Genomic DNA, 22,588 nt, shown 5'->3' with positions numbered 1-22,588 from the left:
CGAGGGTGACTGGGGACAGCAGGGCGGCGCGTTTCGCTTGGGGCCGTGCTCACCGGCTCGGGGCAGGGCCAGCCGCCCCCGGGCTTTTCGGCCGCGCTGGGAGATGGGCCGTACCAATGCCAAAGGGAGAGAAGTGGGCTGTACCAATGCCGCCTCTCTCGCGGGGGGGGGGAGAAAGGGCCTGTTCCACCAGCACCGGGATGGAGGGAGCCGTTCCCCGCGGCACCGGGAGGGGGATCTGGCTGGTCGCATGGCAGCGGCACGGTAAGCTGCGGCGATGGCGAGCGAGGCCGCCTCAGCGTCGCTTGTATCGCGTCGGCATGCCCGGAGCACCCCCGCGGTGGCGGCGGGTGGGCGCGCCCGGGGCGTTAAACCGGGGCGGAGACGGGGGAAGGCGGACCGTACCAATGCCGGATGTGGGTGTGAGGCGGGTCGTGCCAATCACGGCGGGCGGGCTGTACCAAGGGGCGCGGGCGGGGAGGGAGCGGCCTGTGCGCGAGGAGCCGTCTGGCGGCGCGCGGGCTCTCGGGTCTCTCCGCGCGGCCGGGCCGGACCGGGTCGAGCGCAGCCCCAGCCCCGTCACGGGCCCCGCCGCCACCGGGCCGGGCCCGCCGCCGCCGCGCCCCTTCCCGCCCCTTCTCGCTCCTTTCCGTCCCCCGGCCCGGTGTGTGGGAGGCGCCGGGCCCGCTCGGAAGAACGCCGACGCGCTCAATGCCCAGGGTGAGGGGCCGCGGTGGGGAGGAGCTGGGGGGCTTCGGGTGAGGAAGGACCGCGGGAGGCTGGAGCTCCCGCCCCGGGGCGGGCCCGGCCTGGGGGGGGGGGGGGGCGGCAGTGGCTCCGGGGCGGCCTGTGGGGCTCCCCTCGGGTCCTTGGGAGATTTTCAGGGGCTCCCACGGCCTCGGGGGCTGGTCCGGGGGGACCTCCCTGGCCTGGTGTGTCTCCTTTGGCCCCTGCGGCTGATTTGGGGCGGTCTTTGTGCTCGGGGGGTCCTGCCTGGTCTGCAGGTCTCGTTTTGGGGGGTCTGTGCTGGACTAGGAGGCCCTTTTTGGTCTGAGGGGCTGGTTCGGAGGGGGGGGGGGTCCTTCGTGGCCTGGGGAGGTTTCCTGACCTGTGACCCTTGTTTGGGGAAGCCTTCTGGGCTTTGGGGGCTCCCTTGGCCAGAGGAGCAAGCATGGGAACAGCTCGCTCGTCTGTGAGGCCCCTACCTCTGCTTTAGGGGCTGGTTTTGGAGGGTTCTCCCCTGCCTGTGGGGTCGGACTGGTGTGAGGGACCCCCATGGCTGGTAAGGCAGGTTTTAGGGTAGTAGCCCTTGCGTGCAGTGTCGGGCCGCTCTGCGGGGTGAGGCTGGTTTGGAGGATCCTACCCTCACCTGTCAGATGGGGTTGACTTACAGTGCCCACCCCCCCCACCCCCCCCCCGGTCTGCAGAGCTGGTTTGTGGGGGTCCACCCTCAGCTGTGGGGCTGGGACCCCAAAGGGATGGTTTAGGAGAGGGAGTCTGCCTTGTACCTGGATTTGGGGAGGGGTGTTTGGGGGGGAATTCACCGCCTATAGGATTGCAACAGTGGGAGGACAAGGGGGCTGCCAAGGGGTTGGGGTGGGTGAATGAGGGGGTCTTGCTTGTACCTGGTATGGGGGGCACGGGGAGGGGGTGTTGTTTATTCCTATGTGTATGTACGGATGTGGGAAGAGTTTGAGAAAGGATGGGAGGGTTGTTCTGGGGGAAGGGGCCCTGCCTTGTGTTAGGTCTGGAGGTGGTCTGTAAAGGGTAAAGAATTTTTCTGGGATCTGGGCTGGGAAGTGGAGAGGGAGGAAGGCTCGGAGCAGTGTTGGGGGGGATCTTTCTCAGACAGGAGGGGGGCACGTGGAGCTGGGAAGGAAGGGTGTCCAGGATGTGGTGGTTTTCCTGGGGTTTGAGTGGGGGCAGGGTTGTGAATGCCGAGGCCAGTTTGTGTAGATAGAGTGCTGCCCTGTGGGATTTGGAGCTGCCTGGGCTGGAGGGGGGCGGAGGTGTTGATGAAGTCTGGCCAGGACAGTGGCTAAAGAAAGTACTGGTGTTGCTGGGGATGCTAAGAGTGACCTGCAGGAAGGTCTGAGACAGGGAGTGGTGTCCTTACTGGGAATGGCTGTGGTTTGCCGCTTAGGGCATGCTTTGGTGGGTGAGGAACCCTGGCTGTTGAGAGCTGGAGGTTTGGGATGTGGAGTGCAGGCGAGGTTGCAGTTTGGGAGGTGTTACGGTACAGGGATCATCGTAGAAGTGGCCTCCACTCAGCTGCAGTGGTGGTTCCTCGTGGTTCCTCGGTGTGATTAGTCACGACCTGCTTTTTCTCTTAGGGCAGCTGTGTGCTTGTTGGTTTCAGTGTGAGGAGGAGTAAGGCAGAAAGTTGGCTTTTAAAGGCTACTGTATAAATGGAAACTTGCTTAAAAACTCCCAAAATGAACCAGTCAGGTTCTGACTCAGAACTGCAGTTAGTATTTAAAGAAGGAAGAAAGATAAACCCACCACTAGAAGCAGCCAGAAAACTCTATCTCCTTATGACTCAACATGTAGAAATACTTAGATTTAATGAACTCAACTGATGCAAAAAAAGAGACTGGTTGGAGTTAAGGTAGGAGTATGTATCGGAGTATGTATCTGTGTACATATGAATGTGCAGCCGGGAACGTAGACCTTCTTATATAGGGTCTATTTGTGACGATTTTACATCTCTCATACACATTCAGGTTTAATTACCTGCCAATATCCATCATTCTCTCCCACACAGCAGTACTCAAATGTTCTTCCTCTATCAGAGCGGAGCTGAACTGTGATCGCAGCTGGTTTACTTGCTCCTGGACTTTGCCCCGTGGTGGAATGCTGTGTTGGTTAACTGTTGTGAGGCCTGGCAGGGAGAGCCGGGCGATGCGAGGCTTGTGGAAAGGCATGTTTCTGTCCTCGCTTTAAGGAAGACGATCCGCAGCTGAAAATGTAGCTCTTGAGATATTGTAGTGCAAGCAGATAATTTTTGTAAATGATGTAGGTTGTGTATTTTGATAGTATCTTTGGAGGAGAAAAAACACTGTCAGTGATGTACCGTTACTGAACTAGCAGAGAGGAGCTCGGTGTTGTCTGTTGTATTTGGATTGGTTTGACAGCTTCTTTGCCTGTTAAAGAGTTGGGGATTGAAAACAGCTCTGTCTAAACATTGAAAAAGAGACCTAATGGCTTGAGAATTTGGGGTAGAAGTTATTCTTTTTGACGCATGTGGATTGCAGTGCTAGATCAGGTTGGCACCTATTTAGGCCAGTATCTGGCTGATGCATATCGTTAAGGGAGTATAAAATACCTTTATAGTTGGCTTTGGTGGTATCTCGTGGCTCGTTTTGCTAATTGTGAAGGGGTAAAGGAGTCTTAAATCTCTTGATCCTTTTTACTGTTACAACACTTGAGACACTGGGTTGCAGTTTCTATTCAGGTCACTATTACGTGTACCTTTTTGTTACCCCTTGTTTCTCTCTGTTCTCTACCAAAAAGTTACATTCTTTTTGGTCTCTTACACTGAAAGTCTGGCTCTGCTCGAAATAATGGGCTGTGGATTTTGACAATTGAGACTTTGTGGAGGTGAAGCTCACTGATAAATTTCACTGCAGTTTCAGTTGTCAGACTGAATTTAACTGCCACAGCAGCATGGAAAAGGAGCCAACTCTCCACTAAGTCATTTTTCCAGCAGAGGTATATGGCAAATTCAAATGAGTGAGATGAGTAAGATGCAAGTAATTCAACTCTGTAACTTCATGGAATAATATCCCTGTTGGTGTGTGATTTGAAATTGCTTTTAAGTCCAGCTCAACTTGTTAATGTTTTTTTGGTGGGGCTTTTTTTTTTTTGGTACTTCATCTTAAAGTGTGAGAATATTTGGTCTGACTTGTCGGGGAAGCTGATGATCTAGCAGGACTGTGTTTTCAAAAGCCAGCCGTTGATACAGCTTACACGACTCAGCGTTCTGATTTTTAGGAATGAGTGTTAGTGTCACATACTCATGAACTGTTGTCTAAAGTAACTTTTGATTTTACTTAAATGCAATTCTGTGACTTTAACAGGATAATGGCTTAAATTTCTTTTTATTAGTGGAGCCTTTTGGTTTTGACTTCAAACACTTTTAGTAACTTCAAATTTTTTGGGCATGGTATGCAAATAACATTCAAATGTGTCCTCTGAAGGAATTTAAAAAACTAAATAGTGGGTGGGGAAGGCGTTGAAAAAATATCCTAAGTCTCAGAACAGCATTTTTAACTACAAAGCAGGTTCTATTTTACAGGAAAGAAAAGATCTGAAACATAAAGCATGCACGCCTATCAATTCTTTCTGAAAGAGCTAATGCAGTATCTAATCACTTCCCGCTGCTGAGCTCGCCAGGATGATGATCTCTCTGCATCGATGCCTGTGTTGGACATAGTGGTTTGACCTCACCCAAATTTAGGGATGGCAGCTAAACTTTTTCTGTGTAGTACTCAATTTTGTTTTTTGCTGCAGGACTGGTGTCTCACTGAGTAGTCTTGCATGTTGCCTTTGACGATTCTGTTTCCTGATGTGTCACTTTTAAGTTGAGACTTCTTTTATCTGGCCTTTTTTTTTTTTCTTGCCAAAGCAGATCTCTATCTGCTGCCAGGGGTTTTATGGCCCAGGACTGGATTAGTGCAAAAGGAAACGAATGAGTCACCCACAGAACTTGTCAGCAGGCTGGGAGGGAGCTCCGCGGCGGGGGTGGATAGGGCGGAACAGTAAAATTTTTGACCTCACCCCTCTCTAGGCACGTGTCATTCTGAGCAAGCTTCTTTCAGAGAGTGCTCAGGAATTTTTTCCAAGTATGTTAGTTCCAGAGTTTCTTTTCTCTGTATACTAGGAGAGTATATTTTTGAAAAGATGGTTGTTTCAGTTCTCACTAATATGCGATTCCACTGTTTTAAGGCTAATTTTGCAAGTCTCGGTGAATTTTTTCACTTGAAAAGCACATTGTGCTCCAGACGAAACAGGACGTTTTGACAGTGTACGGCTAGAACGCGGGTCACTTAATGGGGCAATGCAGGGAGGGTAAGTGAAATGTGACGTACGCAGAGTGTCAGGAAAAGCCTGGCTGGGCTGCAGCATCGTATTGGAATGGTGATTTTTATGGAATCAAGTTGTGTACTGTGTGCTGTGGTGCTGATTTCATGTGTATAAATGAAAACTACGAGAGTGAGGTTTTATAGAAGAGGAGAAATTCAACAGCTCATGACCTGACTTCATTAACATCAAGTGTGGATTCCCACTTGGAACAAAATTAGTTGAGATGGCTTGAAAATAGTGATCTTCAAAACACTGAAGTATTCTTTTAATACTGACTGACAAATTAGTGGGCTTTGCTGTGCATCCTGTGCACTGGGTTATTTTGAAAGGTGATCCAAGTGACCTTTCCAAAGGTATCCATGTTTTGCAATCTCTGGAAGCTGCAGCTGTTGCAAGCTGTTTCGCGGTCTCAGTGTAGCTAAGGCAGGACTTTTACTGGTGCGTTTTAAAGGAGATGGTGGAACCAGGAATTCCTTACAATGCTGTTAGACCTGTCTCCCTGAGCTTGTACAGGCTCAATACAGAAGAACAAGTGACTTGCCCTATCGAAGTATCTAATTTAGGAGTCAATGCAGTGATAGAGGAGGCAGCCATGGGAGATGAATTTTGTAGATGTGTTGGATTTTTACTTAAGGCAATCTCAAGTGAAGCTTATGTCAAGTCAGGAATTCATTTAACTGTTCTCTCTTAATTAGTTTATCACCCTGATTTATTTATGCTGGTTGATACAACTGTCCTTCACTTACATTTTAAGCACATCCTTGCATGTTCATAGTATTTTGAAAGACATTCTTCTCAAATTGGCCTCGTTAGGCTTTACCAGGCTCTCTTGCAGTGAAAGGCGGTGTGAGAGGTGGGGAGCTCACAGTGCTGTTAGTTATAACTTCAGTCCTGTCTGTAGGTGCAGAGACTGTCACAGCTTACTGAACTTGGTTGTGTAGATAGGCATCTTGATTGATGATTATTCCCTGATAATTAAGTTAAACAACATCAGGAACAGACTCCCAAGCATATCTAGTTCTTTTCAGACATGAGTGGCTCTTGCTAGGCTTGTTTGTGCTGCTGTCTCTGCTTTTTCTCCTCCTCTGGTTCCTGATGGAGCTATCGCACCTCATTCCTAGCGTTGATGTGTTGGATACTTCTGCTCCCTTTCTGAGGCCAGCCACATAAAGCATGTTGTAATTTTTTGGTTTCTCTCCATGTGCTATCTCACTTTCTAAGTATAAAAAGTGGGTGGTTAATTGGCTGAAAAATTATTGTTGGTTTCATAGTGTGCATAGGCCCAGTCGCTATTTATTGTCATCAGTCTGATAGAGCTCAGTTCTCTCAGGATTTTGAAGTGCAAATTTGCTTGCTGATACACGGAGGAAGAAATCTTGAAGTATTTACTTGGGGAGATCAGAAGATGTAGACAATAGGATTTTTCTTGTTTTTCATTTTCTTAATTAGAAGCCTGGTTTTTCTTTTTAAGCTTCAGCTTAACAGTTAGCAGTTGAAAGTCATGGGAGGAAGGGGTATATATGTCAGTAACCTTTTAAAAATAGGGTTATGTGCTACATAAACTTCTTATCCTTCTGGAAACCATTTTTTGGACTTAAATACAGTGCTTTACACTTTTAATCACTCCTTAGCTATTAGCTAATTAAATACTTCAGTAATATTCCTTTGGGGAAGGTAAGGTGGTGTCGTTCCTGTTCTGCAGATGAGTTGAGCTACTGAAAGTGGCTTGGCCAAGGTCAGACCATGAGCAGCTGCAGATCTGAGAGTAGGACTTGAGTTGGCAACTGCCCTGCCATACTTAATTTACTGGAACACATCTCCAGGTGTCCTCTCTTAACAACTTGGTAAATAGTTTTTACAAAAGACTCTTAAAATAATTGGGTTGAAATTCCCTCTTTGATTTGCTTGAGGGAGGAGAAGTGTAACCATAATGACCTGATCTGCTACAACAGTGCAAATAGCACTGGATGAGGCTCTTCCAACCAAATTATTGGTGCTGAAAAGAAAAATGTTTAAAGGATTTGTTTAAATATGACACAATAGCTCTTCCCCTCACGATGGTGTATTTTGTAATGCTGTAAGCCTCCGGTACTCTGGATCCAAGCTCTGACCTCCCATGCCGAGATCTGTTGACTGCTGTTTTTATTTAAATAGCCTTGTTAGGTCCTAAAAAGTTCATTTTGAAACTGTTCCTGTAATGTAAGTCTGCAGGTTTCTCTCCAGGACATACTGGTGACTGGGAGTGTATGTTCAAATGGGGGAAAACCAGACCAGTATTTGCCTGAAAAAAGACTTTCTTGCTTCAAGTTTTACACGTGTTGGACACATGTGGATGCTGTAACTTCAGTCATTCTGTTCCTGGTACATCATAGTTACAGCAGATTGTAATGCATTTTAACAAAGCCTTTGCTTTGAGATTCAGTAGTATACATCAGAGTTGTGACAAATGTGCAAGCATTGACAAGCGTAAGGACTTGAGTATGATGTGTTTAGATGGGACGCTTCCATCTGGGGTGAGACTTAATCCTGTAGTTGTTACACTGATAAAATATTCCAGGATTCATTTTTGAAATTTGTATTTCAGTCAGTCAGGGTAAGAACTGCGTTAAGGTCGGGGGAGGTTATTGAAAACATCTTTGTTCTTGCCTCTGGCAACCTAATTAATGTATTTTTTTGGCATTGAAAGCTGTTCTTTAAGGAAATAATTGCCATTCTTTGGGTGATTTTTGACTTCATGTCAGTGAAGAAGGTAATTTTGTAGTACTTAATTTGACTATTTTAAAATGAGGATCTCATTAAAATGTTGAGTGTGCCAGAAGTTTGGGGTGTGAACTTCCATGCATGTGTGTGTTTCCCCTAATTGTATTCACTTGAGTGTGCCACGTTGACCTTTCTGCTTGAATTGCAGGTTTGTGACTTCTGGCTGCTAGTTTGGATTTTATTCAGCTGATTTAAAACTTTTTCTGTAAAAAAGAATTGTCAGTAGTGATTCTTTGGCTTCACGCTTTTTAACCACAGCGAAAAGCCACGTTGCTTATTTAGTATTTCAGCCTTAAATGAATTCAGCTAGTTTAGGTTAGCTCCATTTTAATACCCCTAAACTTCGTGGTAGAATTACATTTTCCATCTATTATTGTTGTTGCTAAAACATCTATGTTTTGAATCCTGTGTGTTAGGACTGAAGGCTGCTGCTGTCTTAATGCCTTAGTCTGTAAACACAGATAAGCCTGAGAATAACTAAAAGTTATTACTGCTAAATGACAATTTGGTTGCTTTTGAAATGACCGATTTCTGGAGGATATCTCCCTACTACTGTTGGGAGTTTGGCAATACAACAATGTTGGTGAAATTTATCTGCTAGCAAAAGCTGAAATATATGGCACTTATACTCTTATTTCTGCTTGTACTGCTTATTTTGTTCGGAAGATAAAGCCACACCAACAATATTTTTTACATATTTGGGCTTAAGCCAACAGGTATGACTGTACCAACAGATACTTTCAAGTGTGTACTTGGCTTTGTGCTATTTTCTCTTCTTTTAGTGCACCTGGTTGGGAGGGAGGGGCTGCAGAGAGTACAGAAAGGTTTCCTTGTTCTCGGTTCCGGTGCCTGGCTGCTGGGAGCAGCGGTTACAAGAAGTCCCGTGTCTCTGGGCTAGTGCATACTCGGTGCCGAGAGAATATTTGGGATTACAACTATCAGGACTCCAGTAAAGATTGATTTTTGTTTGTTTGCTTTTAAACATAGTCTTATCTAGTCTAATTTGAGTTTCTCTGGGAGGGTCCATATTTGGTGTTTCTGGAAGTAACAATTTCTCTTACACAGTATTTTTTTTCTCTTTAGGTGTTCTGTTGGAATATACGTCGCACATTTATGGCGATTCTGAGTGTGAGGGCAGACTTCTGCCAGGCCCAGCACAGCATCCTGGCTGACAAGTGAGCTGAGTGCAGGGGGTTCCACGTGCCATAGTTACTTTGCCTTGAAGACTCCAGACGCAGCGAACACACCCAAATATATGGGATATCTTCTGCACATTGGAAGCATATTCCTTTTACTGACTCTAGCAAAACTAAGCATCAAGAAAACAAAGTGGAGAGAAAATCTACCCTTACTTTTTTGCCTCACCAGTGCCTAAATGTAGAACAGGCTGCCTAGTCTTGCATGTAGTCAGAATTTTTGGAGTCTGAAGGATACCACCTGCAGTAATTGAGGCCGAAGTTGAATTCAAGCGGATTCTGAAGCAAACCTGCTTTTCTAGAAGCGAATTCTTTAAGGAACAAACACGTCAAAGCAAGCTCTGATCAATCCCAGGCATTTTAGTGGTCTTTTTAATGTTTTCTGCTGTGAAACGTTTCCAAGGTTATTGATTTTTTTAATTTTTTTTGGCCCCTTACACATTTTTTTGCCATTATGAACCGTCCAGCCCCCGTGGAAATTACTTATGAGAGTATGCGTTTTCTGATCACTCACAACCCGACCAATGCAACCCTCAGCAAGTTCATAGAGGTAAGGCAGTCCAATACAGTATCATCCTTCTTTCCTTATATGCCCATAGTTCAGACAGAAGTATTGAACACTCATTCTTCACACCTGTTGCTTAAAGCATTGGTTATGTTACATGTTACTTGAAACTTAAGGCATTTTTATCTTTAATATTTTGTTCACCTTCTCTTGACAGTGTGAGAAGAGAATTCACTGATTTACTTTTCCAAAGTCCTCTGTTTCTTTAACTGTGAGAAGCTGGATGAGCTTCTGTTTTAGAATACAAACACACTCCCTTGCCATCATTTTTGTCCTGGTTTCTGAAGGACTGCATGTTCTGTGATTCTAAGCGTTATTCTTCATTAAATAATGCAGTGCTTCTAATATATTGATCTCTTGCTCATCTTTTGGCTTTTAAAGTAGCAGTTAACAGAATTGGAACTGGTTTCTAATCTTTCTTATCCCTTAGAGTAGGATTAAGTGCAATACTTAAACTGATGTTTTAGTGTACAGGATATGTTACCAAACTGCCCTACCAATCCCAGAACTGTCAGAGATTTCAGGTGCCAGAGTTTATCCATGAAAAATGCCATCTGTCTGGCTCTGACTATGGGCAGAGTCAGTTAACGACGGGCAGTGGAACAGACCGTTACTGACACAATAAGATCTAAAGTACTGCAAAATTTAATACTCAGTTTTCTGAAAAAGTAACAGATGGTATCATCAGAGACGTAGTAGTACAGAGTATTTCTGCGTTCTGCTTTGCTCCAAAGCTGCTATATCTTTGTGCCCTTTATATCTTCTATCTAGAGGACTTTTATCCTGCATATGCAGGTTTTTTTCATTCCAAAGAGATCCTGTCATCTGATACTGATGTCTGACCATGGCTATTAACAGACTTCCATCATCTAGCACGTGCTCTTCACCATGAATCTTCAGATATTAGTGGTTAATTCTATCTGAAAGCCACATTCTTTTGGTCTTTATATTTTCTTTCCATTACTGTGGATTTTCTTCCTTTTTCAGGAGCCTTGACTCTGGAATATATATTACTGCTAATTGTTAGAAGTTATAGTGCTTCAGTCCAACCATGAGAGGAAATTCTTTTTGCTGTATGAACCTTCAAAGTGAACTGGAACAGCTTTTGTTTGATCTTCTGATTATTTATCTAGCACAATGTGCTACTTATAGTGCATTACAAGGAAGCTAGAGTATGGTGGTGTGTGTGTGTGTTTTGTTCCTCTCTGCCTCAAAATGTCAACACTGGCTGAAGCAAACAGTTCCAGGCTTCTGTATAAAGAGGAGAAGCTGCATGGAGAAGAGAAGCAGCTGGTTTAATTTTGCTCTTATACATGCAATTTTTTTTTCCACCTTGGCATTTCCTTAGTAGAATAATTCAGAGGTGTTTCGCATTAATTCCTGTCACTTATAACACTTGTCCTAATGTAGGCCATAAACTCCCCTAAGCTGGCCCTTGCTACTTCATGGTGTAGTCACCTTGGAGCTGTGCAACAGTCATGGTACCACTGACTCTGTGTAAAATGTTTAGTTTTGTGGCCAGTGAGAAAGTTTTTTCATTCTTCACTCTGTCAGCATGCTCACATGTTTTCCTTTTTCTTAAAGGAGCTGAAGAAGTACGGAGTGAGAACCTTGGTGCGAGTTTGTGATGCCACTTATGATCAAGCTCCTATCGAAAAAGAAGGAATCCAGGTTCTAGTGAGTTGCCTTTAAAACTGTCTAAAAATGAAAAATCACTTGTCTAGAAGTGGTGGGGATGGCCTTCACGCTTTGGGAGAGAGCTTATGACTGTTTCAGATCGGCCAAATGCAATGTCATCCACTGCCTCAGCTAAAGCTGGTTTTGAGAAACTCGCTGTACTTTTGTGAAAGGTACTTGCCGATTCATTGCTATCGCCTGAGCACTTAGAAATGTCTGTTCCTGGGTTTCTGGATTTGTTGAGATGTTTTGGTTGCCTTTTAGTGACTAGGTCAATACTAATCCAATGTTCAGCCTTGTGATTCGTACAACTCAGTTTGGTCCTTTTCTCTAGATAACAGCACTTCTTGGCTTTACTGTTGACCTTCTCGGGATGCAGATAAAACTCCCTTCCTCGCTTGTTCAAAAAGTGCCACTATAGAGACTATAGCTGATGCGTTGATATTGGCTGTAGCAGGATATTGATCGGTAGCCTCCTCACTGCTCACCTCTAAATGAAGGCTGGCTGCTGGTGGCTTCCCTGTTCAGCAGGTGGAATTCCTTAACTGCTACTCAGAGTTAACATTATGCAATGACTGTCTGACTCCATCGTCTAGTATCGCTTAGTGTTTTAGGGGAGGTTTTTTTAATAGGTGTGTGCTCATACTAAGCTTGCAGGCAGTGTTTTTCCAGGCAATGTTTCCGAATTATTATAGTGTGTCAGATAGTATCAGTTTATTTCACTGGAGTAATACTCTGTGAAGCCAGAAATTGCATTTTACTTTCTTGTTGCAGGTAGTCAGTCTTCTGTTGCCTCTTGATTTTTACAGCTCAGTCAGAGGAAAACTTTCTGCAGTTTTCCATTAGGAGAAAAACTTGTATCCTGGCATAGCTGCGAAAACTCCATGTACAGGTCAGTCAGGTTTCTTGGCTTCTGGCCCTAGTAAGCATTTACTCCAGTTCCAGGCAGCCACGTGTGCCTCAGTGTTGTTGGAAAAATCAGTCATTACAGGGCTACCAGTGCTCCTAGGGCTGTGCTCTGCAGTAGCATTTTGGGTCATCTAGAGCCGTCTTGGACTTGGACATCGCAGCATTTTCAGGCACACTGCTGTGAAACCTCTAGCTGTGATACTCCTAAGGTTGCCAGAGACTGGAAGGATTAAACTTCTGGTGTAGAAGCCTTCAGAGCCCTGATTTAAGCTGGGGCTTGGAGTATTTCTGTGTTCCTGTGCCAGAGCAGAGATCTGAGTTCTTCCTAGAAGACTTAGGACAGTTCTGCAGGTCTCCAGCTCTGCTGGGGTGGCTGCCTGGTGAGGCCAGCTGACCTTGGCTCCTGCAGCTGTGAGCAAAATCTACCTTCTCCAGTCCGGGGCAGCTACAGGAGCCAGGGGGAGTGCTCTGTGCTTCTGAAACAGTTTGGGGATTTTGGTTCTCAAGAAACTTTAAAATCTTGGTGTTGGCTAGGTTTGAAGTGAAAGCAGTTTTTTAAGGAAGCTTTTCTAAAAACTGGAAATGCTGTTTCCGCCAGCTCTGCTAAGCACTGTGCTGTTGGAAAGCCTTTCACTTTGAGTAACACGTGTGAGTGTCTTGTGTCTGTACACACTTGCCTCAGCTAACAAGCCTCTCTGCTTTTGGTACGTACCAGTTCTTAGTATTCCACTGCTGCAGAAGGCAAAACAGCAGAGCGCGTGAATCCACCAGGCATCTGTTAAGGATAACAGAAAGCAGGAGGTGACAGGGAAGGTTTGCTGTCCATGTCCTTGCTGATCCTGATGATCCCAGTCATGAGGTTGTCTTAGTAATTTACTGTATTGCAATGGCACTTTGTTATTTGAGATAAGCTTAACTAGTCACTGACGTGACCACCTCCTGTATAGCTTTTCCTTCCTATGAATGCATGCTTTTTCAAAGCAGAGTCCTGCTGCTGTTCAGAAATGGTATTGAATTACCAGCTGGCTGAGAAAATAACACGTCACTATTTAAAGCTAATATTTGCTTGCAAAAATAACATTAAGATTAAAAACACAGCCTGAGAGAGATTAGTGTCTATTTTAAAACTGTTGAGGTCAAAAGCACAGTGAAACCCCTGAAAATGAGAGCATTTTAGCAAAGCCTGCTCTCATGCCCTGATACAGGATCATGTACTGGCAAGATGGGTACAATGTGGCAGCTACAGAGTTGCTTTGGCAGATGGCATAGCCAGAAAGTAGAGAATTAGATGTTCCATGTTTGAAGTAGTACTATTGCATGTGCATGTTTATCAACAGAGATTAAATCCAGGAGACGGGAGGCGGGGATGGATTTAGTGTCTGTGGGCTTCTGTGGTTCTTAGTTACGTTCATGTGTAAGGTCTTGTAACATAGAAATGCTATACTGGAAAAACTGGTAGGTTTTTTTTTCTGGAAGCATTTTTGCGCTGGCTGGCAACCAAGAAAGCTGCAATGAGTTTATTAATCATAAGGATCTAAGACACATTTCACTGTTCTCCTTCTATCAGTCCTTCATTTACCGTTCATCCGTGGATCAGAGTTTCTTTACGCTCTGTGCCCTCCAGAATGGCCATCACTTGAATGCTAGCAGGTGGTTGCCAGTGCCTGTGTTAGAGATGTAACTTCGTTACCATCTGATATTTGCTGCATTGCTGCGGGCTCCGGTATTGAAGGTGGGAAAGTTCCACACTGGTGGCTGCGGTCTCATCCTACGCAGATGCAGGCAGTTCTGGGAGTCACTTCAGCGTGAGTTGCACACAGGTTTTGAAGAAAGAGTTCTTTGTCACTTTAAAGTCCTGTTACTGCTTCTTGGTCACCTCATTTCTGTGTTGCCAATCTCGCCGTTGCTGCTGACTGACAAACCCAGAGCTGTTCTGCTGAGCAAGGCTTCTCCAGATAAAGGGTAAATAAGAATAACCCTTTCTTGCCTTTCAGCCTTCCCAGCTACTGCAGGGTGACACAAAAGAGCTGTATTTTCTGTTTGTGCAATCTCAGTGCATCATCCTGGTTATTAATAACTGTTTTGGTCGTGGAGCTTAGCAATTTGTTTTCTATCCTGTCTGACAGGAATTCAGAGGTGATGCTGGCAGAACTCATAATCAGAAAAAAAACTGCAAAACTTTGCTGCAGTTACTCCTCTAGTCTCAGAATTATTCTTGTTCCTCATTCTGGGCAGTATTCCATGCAGCAGTGTTTTATCAGTGCTAATTTAATGTCGGTGGTGTACCATTCCTGAGAAGGTGATGCTCTGTGGGGAAATGACGATTGCGATTAATTCAGACCAGCACAAGAGTTGCGTAGACGTGATGGTTAACATGTAAGCTAAAGCAATGTAGTAAGCTCCTGTATTTGGTCTGAAGGAAAGGATTTAATTTAATCTAAAACTAGGGCACAGAACTGATGTGTAAATCCTGTTCTTTGCAAGACGGTTTCAAAAGAAAGCATCCTGCAACGGGTAATGCCTCTTCTCTTGGCAGCCCATACATCTCTTCCTGGGGCAGTGGATGACACTAGGTCTCAAATAATGTAGCTAGCAGTGTGTGATTGAGGGGAAAATCTCATAAAAGCTTTTTATTAGAAAGAATGAGTTTTACTTTATGATCTTGTTTCTATAGCCTTTTATTTTGCTGTGGTGTCCCAGATACTTTTAATTTCCCATTTGCTTTAAAAAAGGAGTTCTCTGCACTCTTCAGACTTTGTGTATATTCCTGAATTAATAGCATATAAAGTTATTTCAGTAACTTAAAGCTTTTTGGCTTTGTGTTCTGAGACACAGATTTCTACCTTGCAGCTTTTTTTAACTGCTAACACATTTCTGAGGCTGAGGTCTGTGCTAAGCTGTACTTGCTATTCAGGAAGTATTAGGGTAGCAATAAGTGCATTTCAAAATGAGAAGTCTGGTGGTTTTTTTACCTTTGGTTGTACTTGTTTAGAGTTCCTGCGTGCTTCTTTCAGACTTCAGAGAATATTACTTCATATTAACCCATTTCAAGATACTACATGAAAGCCTTGATTCTAGCCAATGAGGGAAGAAGAAGGCTCCTTTCAAAGCAATTTCTCTACCATTTGGAGAGGTTGTTGAATAATACGAAACTCTAGCTATGAGTCTCTCTTGTAAAATGCATTGCAGTCGTCTAATGAAAAGTGCTAAATAACTACCAAGTATTATTTTTTCCCTCGCATCTAGGAGTGCTCTTTCTACAGCACTCTGTGTGTCTGAAAAGATTATAAAGCATGTGATGTTGTGCTTGGTCCTGAAATGTAGGACATGTAGTACTCCGCTTAGCACAAGTTCCAGGAGAGAGCTGTGACCTCGAGAAAATGGAAAGCTTCTCACATGTAATTTTGATTTACAGCCATGTTGATGATACTTAATGTGGCCTAGGTAGTTGAAATGTTGGCTCCCCCTTTAATAGGCAGAAATGTAATTGTAAATGCTGCTTAGCTGTTGGCTTTGCCTTTGTCTAAGCACTCTTTTGCTTTTTGGAGGGTTTTTTTGACTTGAAATTACCCAGGTAATTTTGACTGTTTTGCTTATTGGATTCGTGGCAGCTGGACAAGCTGATCCAGTTGAGTTGTTACGAAGTACCTTCTCCACTGATCCCCTTGAATTGTTATGAAGTAGCTTCTCCTCTGTACAGAGTCTGCAGTACAAATATTATTTTAAAAGGTTGACACAACCACAGGCAAAAGTCTACAGAGTTCTCATCTTTCAAATGTTTATTTGAAATGTCTATTGATTTTTACATATTTTTAATAAAATGAGACTTCAAGGGCAGCTATTTTTCTAAAAATTCTATACTACAAAGGAATTAGTTTAGAGTTTTATTGAAATTTTGTTATAAAGTACAATTAAATTGTTGTTAAACATTTAGTGTTGCATTATGATATTGATTTGCAAACTTCTGTGCAACCAGACAAATACTCACGGAACTGTTCGTGTAATACGCACTTCTTGCTGAATGCAATATTCTCCTTCTCCCAGTTATGGTTACCTTGCTGTTGATTAGCTATATGGATTTCAATCCATAATGTCCTTTTCTTCCTTCAAAGGACTGGCCATTTGATGATGGAGCACCACCCCCGAATCAGATAGTTGATGACTGGCTAAACCTGTTGAAAACCAAATTTCGCGAAGAGCCTGGATGCTGTGTTGCAGTTCACTGTGTTGCAGGGTTGGGAAGGTCAGTATACCACTGTCTTGTATTGATACTGGACTTAAAGTTAGTTTATTTATTCAGGAAGTAGGTCATGGAAGGTGTTCAGTAAATGCCAATTTCTCCATTTTGTCCTAAATAACACTTTAAAGCAGCGGCATCAAGTTTCTGTCATTAAAGCAAGAGGGACTTATTGCAGCTGAAAAATCTTAAGTAATTTCATAACCCTTGATCAAGGATGAGAGGAAAAACTTGGAGATATTGCTCAGAACACTTCTGTCAATCACGAATGACACAAGCAGTTAGAGATGCTATTAATTTGAAAGTATATATCTTTGAGAAAAAATGTCTTGTGTTTCTTGTCAAATGCAATATGCATATATAGTACAATTTCTGAGGCTGTACAGTTGTTGTTTTTAATTTCCTCCTGTTTTTAACTGGTGTACTACTAAGTATGTGGTAATGAAAAAAGCATTTAGAAAAACTGGTTCAATTACTTTTTTACTCTAAAGTGGCTTCACTTCAGTGGTAAGAAGAGTTGAGCTTGTATTTCTTGCTCACATGCAGACTGATGTTTCTCTCCTCACCACTCAAAATATAACTTCCTTCTTTGGTAAGAACTTCCTTTCAAAATGAAACAAACCCCCCCCCTGATTCGGGAAAGCTAAATGCTACATTCATATTCCTAACTGTAATCTCTGAATGTTATATTTATCCTATGGACCAGGAGGAAATGGAGCTTAAGTGTTAGTATTCTTACGATAACCACGGAACTGTTAATATTTAAGGATATGAATGAGTGGACAAGAAAGGTGGATTAAAGAAGTCAAGCACAGAGTTGGAGTGCATCAAGCTCTTAAATTTCCACCTGTAGAGAAGAAGAGATGGGGGAAGTGAAGAGGTAGAAGGAGAAATGGCCAGTATTTTAAAGACACAAATGCCAAAACCCCAAGACAATTAACATTTGTTTATCCATTTCTGCTCTATTTTTATCTGAGGAACACCTTTAGGAAGGTGGCCACGTGCAACTCAAGTGACTTTCAACTCTCCTGTTTCTTGCATAATACCAGGCCAAAGGGTACCCAAAGCTTCCCATCTTCTTTATGCCACATCAACTCATGTTGTGTATCCCTTTCTTACAGAATCACCTTTTTGCTGTTGTTCTCAGACAACTTCGGGCAGAGGGAAAAGCAAGAACTTGACAGATTTTGCTTTAATATGGAAAACTGTCTCCCTGTAGTAGGGAATTGAACTTCAGCTATAGTAAAAAGAGACAGGATTTTTTTTAAGTGACTTTTGAAGTTCCAAATTATTTCCTTTTGGAAGGAGAATAATTCTGTTTCTGCAGGTGCAGCAGGGCAGTGATAGTGAGAGTTGTTTCTCCTGAACTATGTTTTTGTTTAGCCATGAGTACAAGTTGTCCAATTGCTGGCCCCTGTTTAACCCTTCACTACTCTACAGTCAGAGGTGCCTGTTGCAACTGTGTGCATTTAGTGGGGTGAACATTGATCTGGGAGAAGGTCAGCGTGTACTCTGATTTCAAAACGTGGACCCCAAAGTAGAGTTTTACTCTGTTTTCCCTGGAAAGCCTAGTTCCATGTCAGCATAGAATTAAAAAAGTCATCTGTTCAATGCGTCATAGATCTGTCTTATGTACAGTTAAGTCTATAGTGTCATAAGAAGCAAAGTGCATGCAAGAGGTGTTACACACTTGTTTTAGCAAAGTAGAAAATTAGGTTATATTGAAATGAGAAAGTGCAAAAAATCTAGAATTATTGTTTCATGCCCCAAACACTAAGGAGCTATTGATTTTTTTTTTGGGGGGTGTGTGTGTGCTGGAAGTGGAACTGTCTACTAAAAGAAATTTTACATTAGGTACTCAGCAGGCAAATGTCTTTCTGTAGATAATGCTTAAAGAGAAAGTACTTAAGCTATTTGTTTAGAGATTAATTGGATCTATTTTGAGGGGTTCAATATATTGTTTCTCCACGTCTTCCTTAAATATTGATTCCTCCTTTAGGGCTCCTGTCCTGGTTGCACTTGCTCTCATTGAATGTGGAATGAAGTACGAAGATGCAGTTCAGTTTATCAGGCAGTAAGTTGAACTTCCCCATTCTCAAGAAATCTCTCACTTTATGTTGTATTTGAACAGCATGTGTCTTCAGCAAAGCTTGTTAGGTTCCTGATGTGTTTTCTAGTAGCTATACCCTGACAATCATGGGTGTGACTTTGACATTAATGCTGAGGCTTGTGCACTCTCCTCTGTTTAGAGATGAGGATTAAAAGGTGATCGGTCTTTTTTTTTTTTTTTTAAATCTGGGCTAATATATTAACATTGACCTAAGACTCAAAAATACTGAACTTGGGGAGAAAAATTGTCTAGGCTGGGGCTGTAAAAATTGTGGATGGACATGGGCTAATTGTTCCTAGTTAAAAAAAAAAATTCTAGTTGGGCTCCCAAGCAGAATTTCTGCAGCAAGTAGGTGAGCACCAGCACTCCTGCAGGTGTTGTGGGTGAGTGCATTATCCACCCAGGAGATGTCAGAAACCACCTGTCTGGAAAATAACAAAACTGGTGAAGGAAGAGACTGCAGAGCTCTGTTGGTTTAGTGATAACATCAGATCTTGAAATGAAGCCCAGCAGGTAAGATTATATTGAATGAGCTTTGCCAAAAAAAAAGCAATTCGTCTTTTTATAGATTCCCAGGGTCTTCAGTTATCTTTGTAAACTGTGGTGCTGTCAACAGATCTTTCTGAATTTTACTTTAAGTTCCTTTTTTCTCTTCCTGGGTACAGTACCTTTTATACCAAGAAGCTCTTTTCTGAGAACCTCTTGTATATTTGTATCTAAATGTCATGGTCTTAGTTAGCTAATATAATAAGTAGCACGTGCATCTGCAAGGAAAGGACAACCTTGATGTTGTTCAGTGACTACTACTGGTGATGGAAATAAACTCTCCCAATCCAAGTAAATATGCTGAAATTTGCTAACTGGATTTTGATTTTAATATTGGCGCATGGGTGATGAACTGCATGTGCTGGCCTGCTTTATCCGTCCTCAAAGTGTCAATGGATATGGAACCAAGCCAAAATGCTGTTTTGTAGATACAGAAAATCTTTGAACTGAGGACTAATCTGCTTTAGAATGCATATGGTGATCGCAGCAGTACTTTTTCCATTGATATTAGCCTTCATTCTCTTCATTTTAGGAAAAGGAGGGGAGCTTTCAATTCCAAACAGCTGCTTTACCTTGAGAAATACCGACCTAAGATGCGATTACGCTTCAAAGATGCCAACGGTCACTGCTGTGTTCAATAAAAAAAAAATCTCAAACGAAGGCAGAAGTTAGCATGGCTGTTTTCTGGACTCTTGGCACCTGGAAATGTGAATCTGGAATCAAACTACGTCATCAAATTAGTGGTGGAGTCAGTGCTCCTCAACCTCTGTCCTAATGGTGGTGATGATGATTGAAAAAAAAATAAAAATAAAAAAAAATTGAGAGAAACATTTCAGTGAAGGATTGTTTTCTCCTTAAGCTGCAGTTTGAACATCTGCAAGGAGAAAATCAGTTTCTGAACCTTCTGTATTTTTAACTTTTTAAGAAAAGAAATAAAGTAAATTTTATGTCTAAGGAAAACCAGCAGAGCATTGGCTTGTGCAGAAACTATTTTCTTAATTTGAGAAAGTACCCCACAGTTAAGGCCCAATACATAAATTCATATGGGACTCTTTTAAATGGAGTTGTCTGGGTTTGTTTTTTTTTTTAAACCTTGCTGGGACCTGGCAGAGAGATATGAGGAGGAGCCTTTGTTGCTGTATGGGAGCAGTTTGACAGCCTTAAGCCCAACCTGGGCATATTCTAGAGATTCAGTGATGTCTGTGTTGTATGTTTACATGGTGTCATGACTCCGCAGGTGTGAAAAAACTTCCTGGTGGGCTTTAACAGGAGACTCACTGCCTAATATCTTCGGTGAATCTGCTAAAGGCCTTTCCTGGTTGGTGGGAGGTAGTGATTTTAACTGTGTGAGTGTGTGTGTGTGTATGCATGTCTGTGTGATTTTATGTGTGTATGTCAGTCTTATTTTTCCAAAGAATTTGGTTGAAATGTTAATTGTCTTTCTGTTGCTGGATAGAAAAATCTATCCCGGCGGAAGACTGATGTTCAAAAGTGTCCTAGGTGAGGAAGGGGCAATTCAGACAAGGACTTAAAATTAATTTTATCTGTCATAAGGAAGAAAAGGCTTTTTGCTGCTGTCCAGATTCCCTGCCTTGCTGAACACAGTAAATCAGGATTTGGGGGGAGGGTCTCATTTGTATCATATGAGGTATAGCTGGTACGCACACAGAAATGTGGTCCATGAATAAATGCCTAGGAGGGGTATTTTCCCAGACCAGCCCTCATGTACAGTTCAGTTTTAACCACCAATTGCCTTGTTATTTTTTTATTAGGCTCTTTTAGAGGGAGAATCTCGAGTTACACACCAGCATGCCTCTTGCGTATTCACCGTTGGCAGACCACAAATACGCTGATTTCTGGAGCGTGGACTGGCGCCATGTTCTCTTTGTAGGGCCATTGGTGTTGTCAGCGAATTAATCAAGACAAGTCACTTTGCAACCTCTAATAAGCAGTTTCAGCCAGGCTACTTCTACCAAACCTGTCCTAACTTCACACCCTGCCCCAGTAGTGACCTCGTATGCTTTCAACTTGACGTTATGTCTGTAATCTTCGGCCGTTGAAGGCTTTGAATACAGTTTTAGTGTCATATTCTCCTGTGATTGTTTGCTGTGGAGCACCAAAGGCTTTTGTTGGTCTATGCCTGTTGTGGTTGTAGACCAGTGCCCATCTTTTACCGATACCTCAGCTGCTGGCGATGCGAACTGCCTTTGCAGGATTTCTTCCTGTTCTAGACTTCTGCTTTTAGTTTGCAGCTTAACTGCATGAATATTTTCAGAACACAGGTAATGGACTTTTAGAATTCTATTCCTGGAAAGGATTTATAAATTTAAGCAAAAAATAATGGTACTTGTCAAGCCCCTCATTTACAGATACGCCACCAGACCTGTTTGAGGTCAGTGGCCGGAAAACACTGCGCTCCACAAAACTCAGTCTGTAGCCTGACTTAAGCTGTATTGTTGTACTGAGTTCCTTCCTCCCTTTAAGATGTGTAATGTTTCTGATTTCCTTAATAGATAAAGGAGATGCGAAAGTGTTTGTGATGTCAGTGCCTACAGTAGGGAAATAACGTATCTGGTAATGTTTGAGTTCACGTGGAAGGTAGATGATGCTGAAATGACCTAATTCTGGCCTTTACCTTCCCCTCGCAAACTAGAAGCCTAATGTTCTAACTGTTTCTGCAAATTGAAATGGATGTGTTTTAGTAAAATGAAATACTGGTCCTTAAAGCTGATTTGACAAATGATGGAAGTCAGGTTGGAGGGGAAGGTGTTGAGCTGGATTAAAAACCAAACCCCAAGCCCTTCTGAAGAACAATAAAACAAAAATTTACATGCTATATGTATAACTTTGCATTCTTCCCCCTAGTTTTACTCTTGATTTATAATGTACTAATTATCATATACTATGACTGCAGCCTTAATTGAGGAAAAGTAGTGAAAAGTGCAGACTGTCACACAGTGCAGCCACAAACGGGGGGTGTAATTGTGACCGATGTCCAGCAGGCACAATACTTGGTTCGGCACTTGAACGTAGTGCAATAAAGTTCTTGCAGTAAAATGTCTTCCCTCTGGCTCTTGATGAATTTATTGCAGCTCATTAATGTTAAATGCTCTTCTTTAATCTGATTTGTAAAGGCCTTCGGACAAGTTTGTCCGTGCCCCTTGTAGAACTAATCACGGCTGGGTACTGCGTGGCTTGGGTTTGCCTTGGGAAAGGCTCTTGTACCTTTGAGAAGAGTGCTGCAGACAGGAATGGTTCTCTTCCTTTCAAATTACCTGTTTAAAAACCTGTAAACTTACCTTGAAACAAACAAAACCACCCCCCCAAACCAAACAACAGCTCTGACCTTTCCCAAGAACTGTCAAAGATCTGTTGCAAAACTGCTGTCCCCAGGACAGGAGCGGACACTGTGCCACCTGGCAGAGCTTGAACAGGGGCATTGTTTTGGGTAACAACGAGTTTCTAGAGCCCTGGATCCCAGACAGTTCCCCTGCCTTCCTAGT

General features: G+C 43.1%; 1 protein-coding gene across 3 annotated transcripts; it reads left to right on the top strand.

Annotated features, from left to right (window-relative positions):
* The first annotated feature begins 444 nt into the window (after window positions 1–444).
* PTP4A2 (protein tyrosine phosphatase 4A2) lies at window positions 445–20,048 on the top strand. 3 transcript variants are annotated; one of them, XM_075773789.1, is made up of 6 exons: window positions 445–720; window positions 8,929–9,591; window positions 11,191–11,283; window positions 16,305–16,435; window positions 18,429–18,503; window positions 19,618–20,048. In XM_075773789.1, the coding sequence occupies exons 2-6, from the start codon at window positions 9,496–9,498 to the stop codon at window positions 19,724–19,726; spliced, it is 504 nt and encodes a 167-aa protein (XP_075629904.1). In that variant the 5' UTR covers window positions 445–720; window positions 8,929–9,495; the 3' UTR covers window positions 19,727–20,048. The 3 variants fall into 3 exon arrangements, with proteins under 3 accessions (XP_075629904.1, XP_075629905.1, XP_075629906.1); XM_075773790.1 differs by having other exon boundaries at window positions 454–758; XM_075773791.1 differs by lacking the exon at window positions 445–720 and adding an exon at window positions 8,633–8,794.
* Window positions 20,049–22,588: the final 2,540 nt, after the last annotated feature.

This window comes from Balearica regulorum, chromosome 22 (assembly GCF_011004875.1).
Source record: "Balearica regulorum gibbericeps isolate bBalReg1 chromosome 22, bBalReg1.pri, whole genome shotgun sequence".
Lineage (NCBI taxonomy): Eukaryota > Metazoa > Chordata > Aves > Gruiformes > Gruidae > Balearica > Balearica regulorum.
This window is presented reverse-complemented; position numbering and strand designations above follow the sequence as displayed.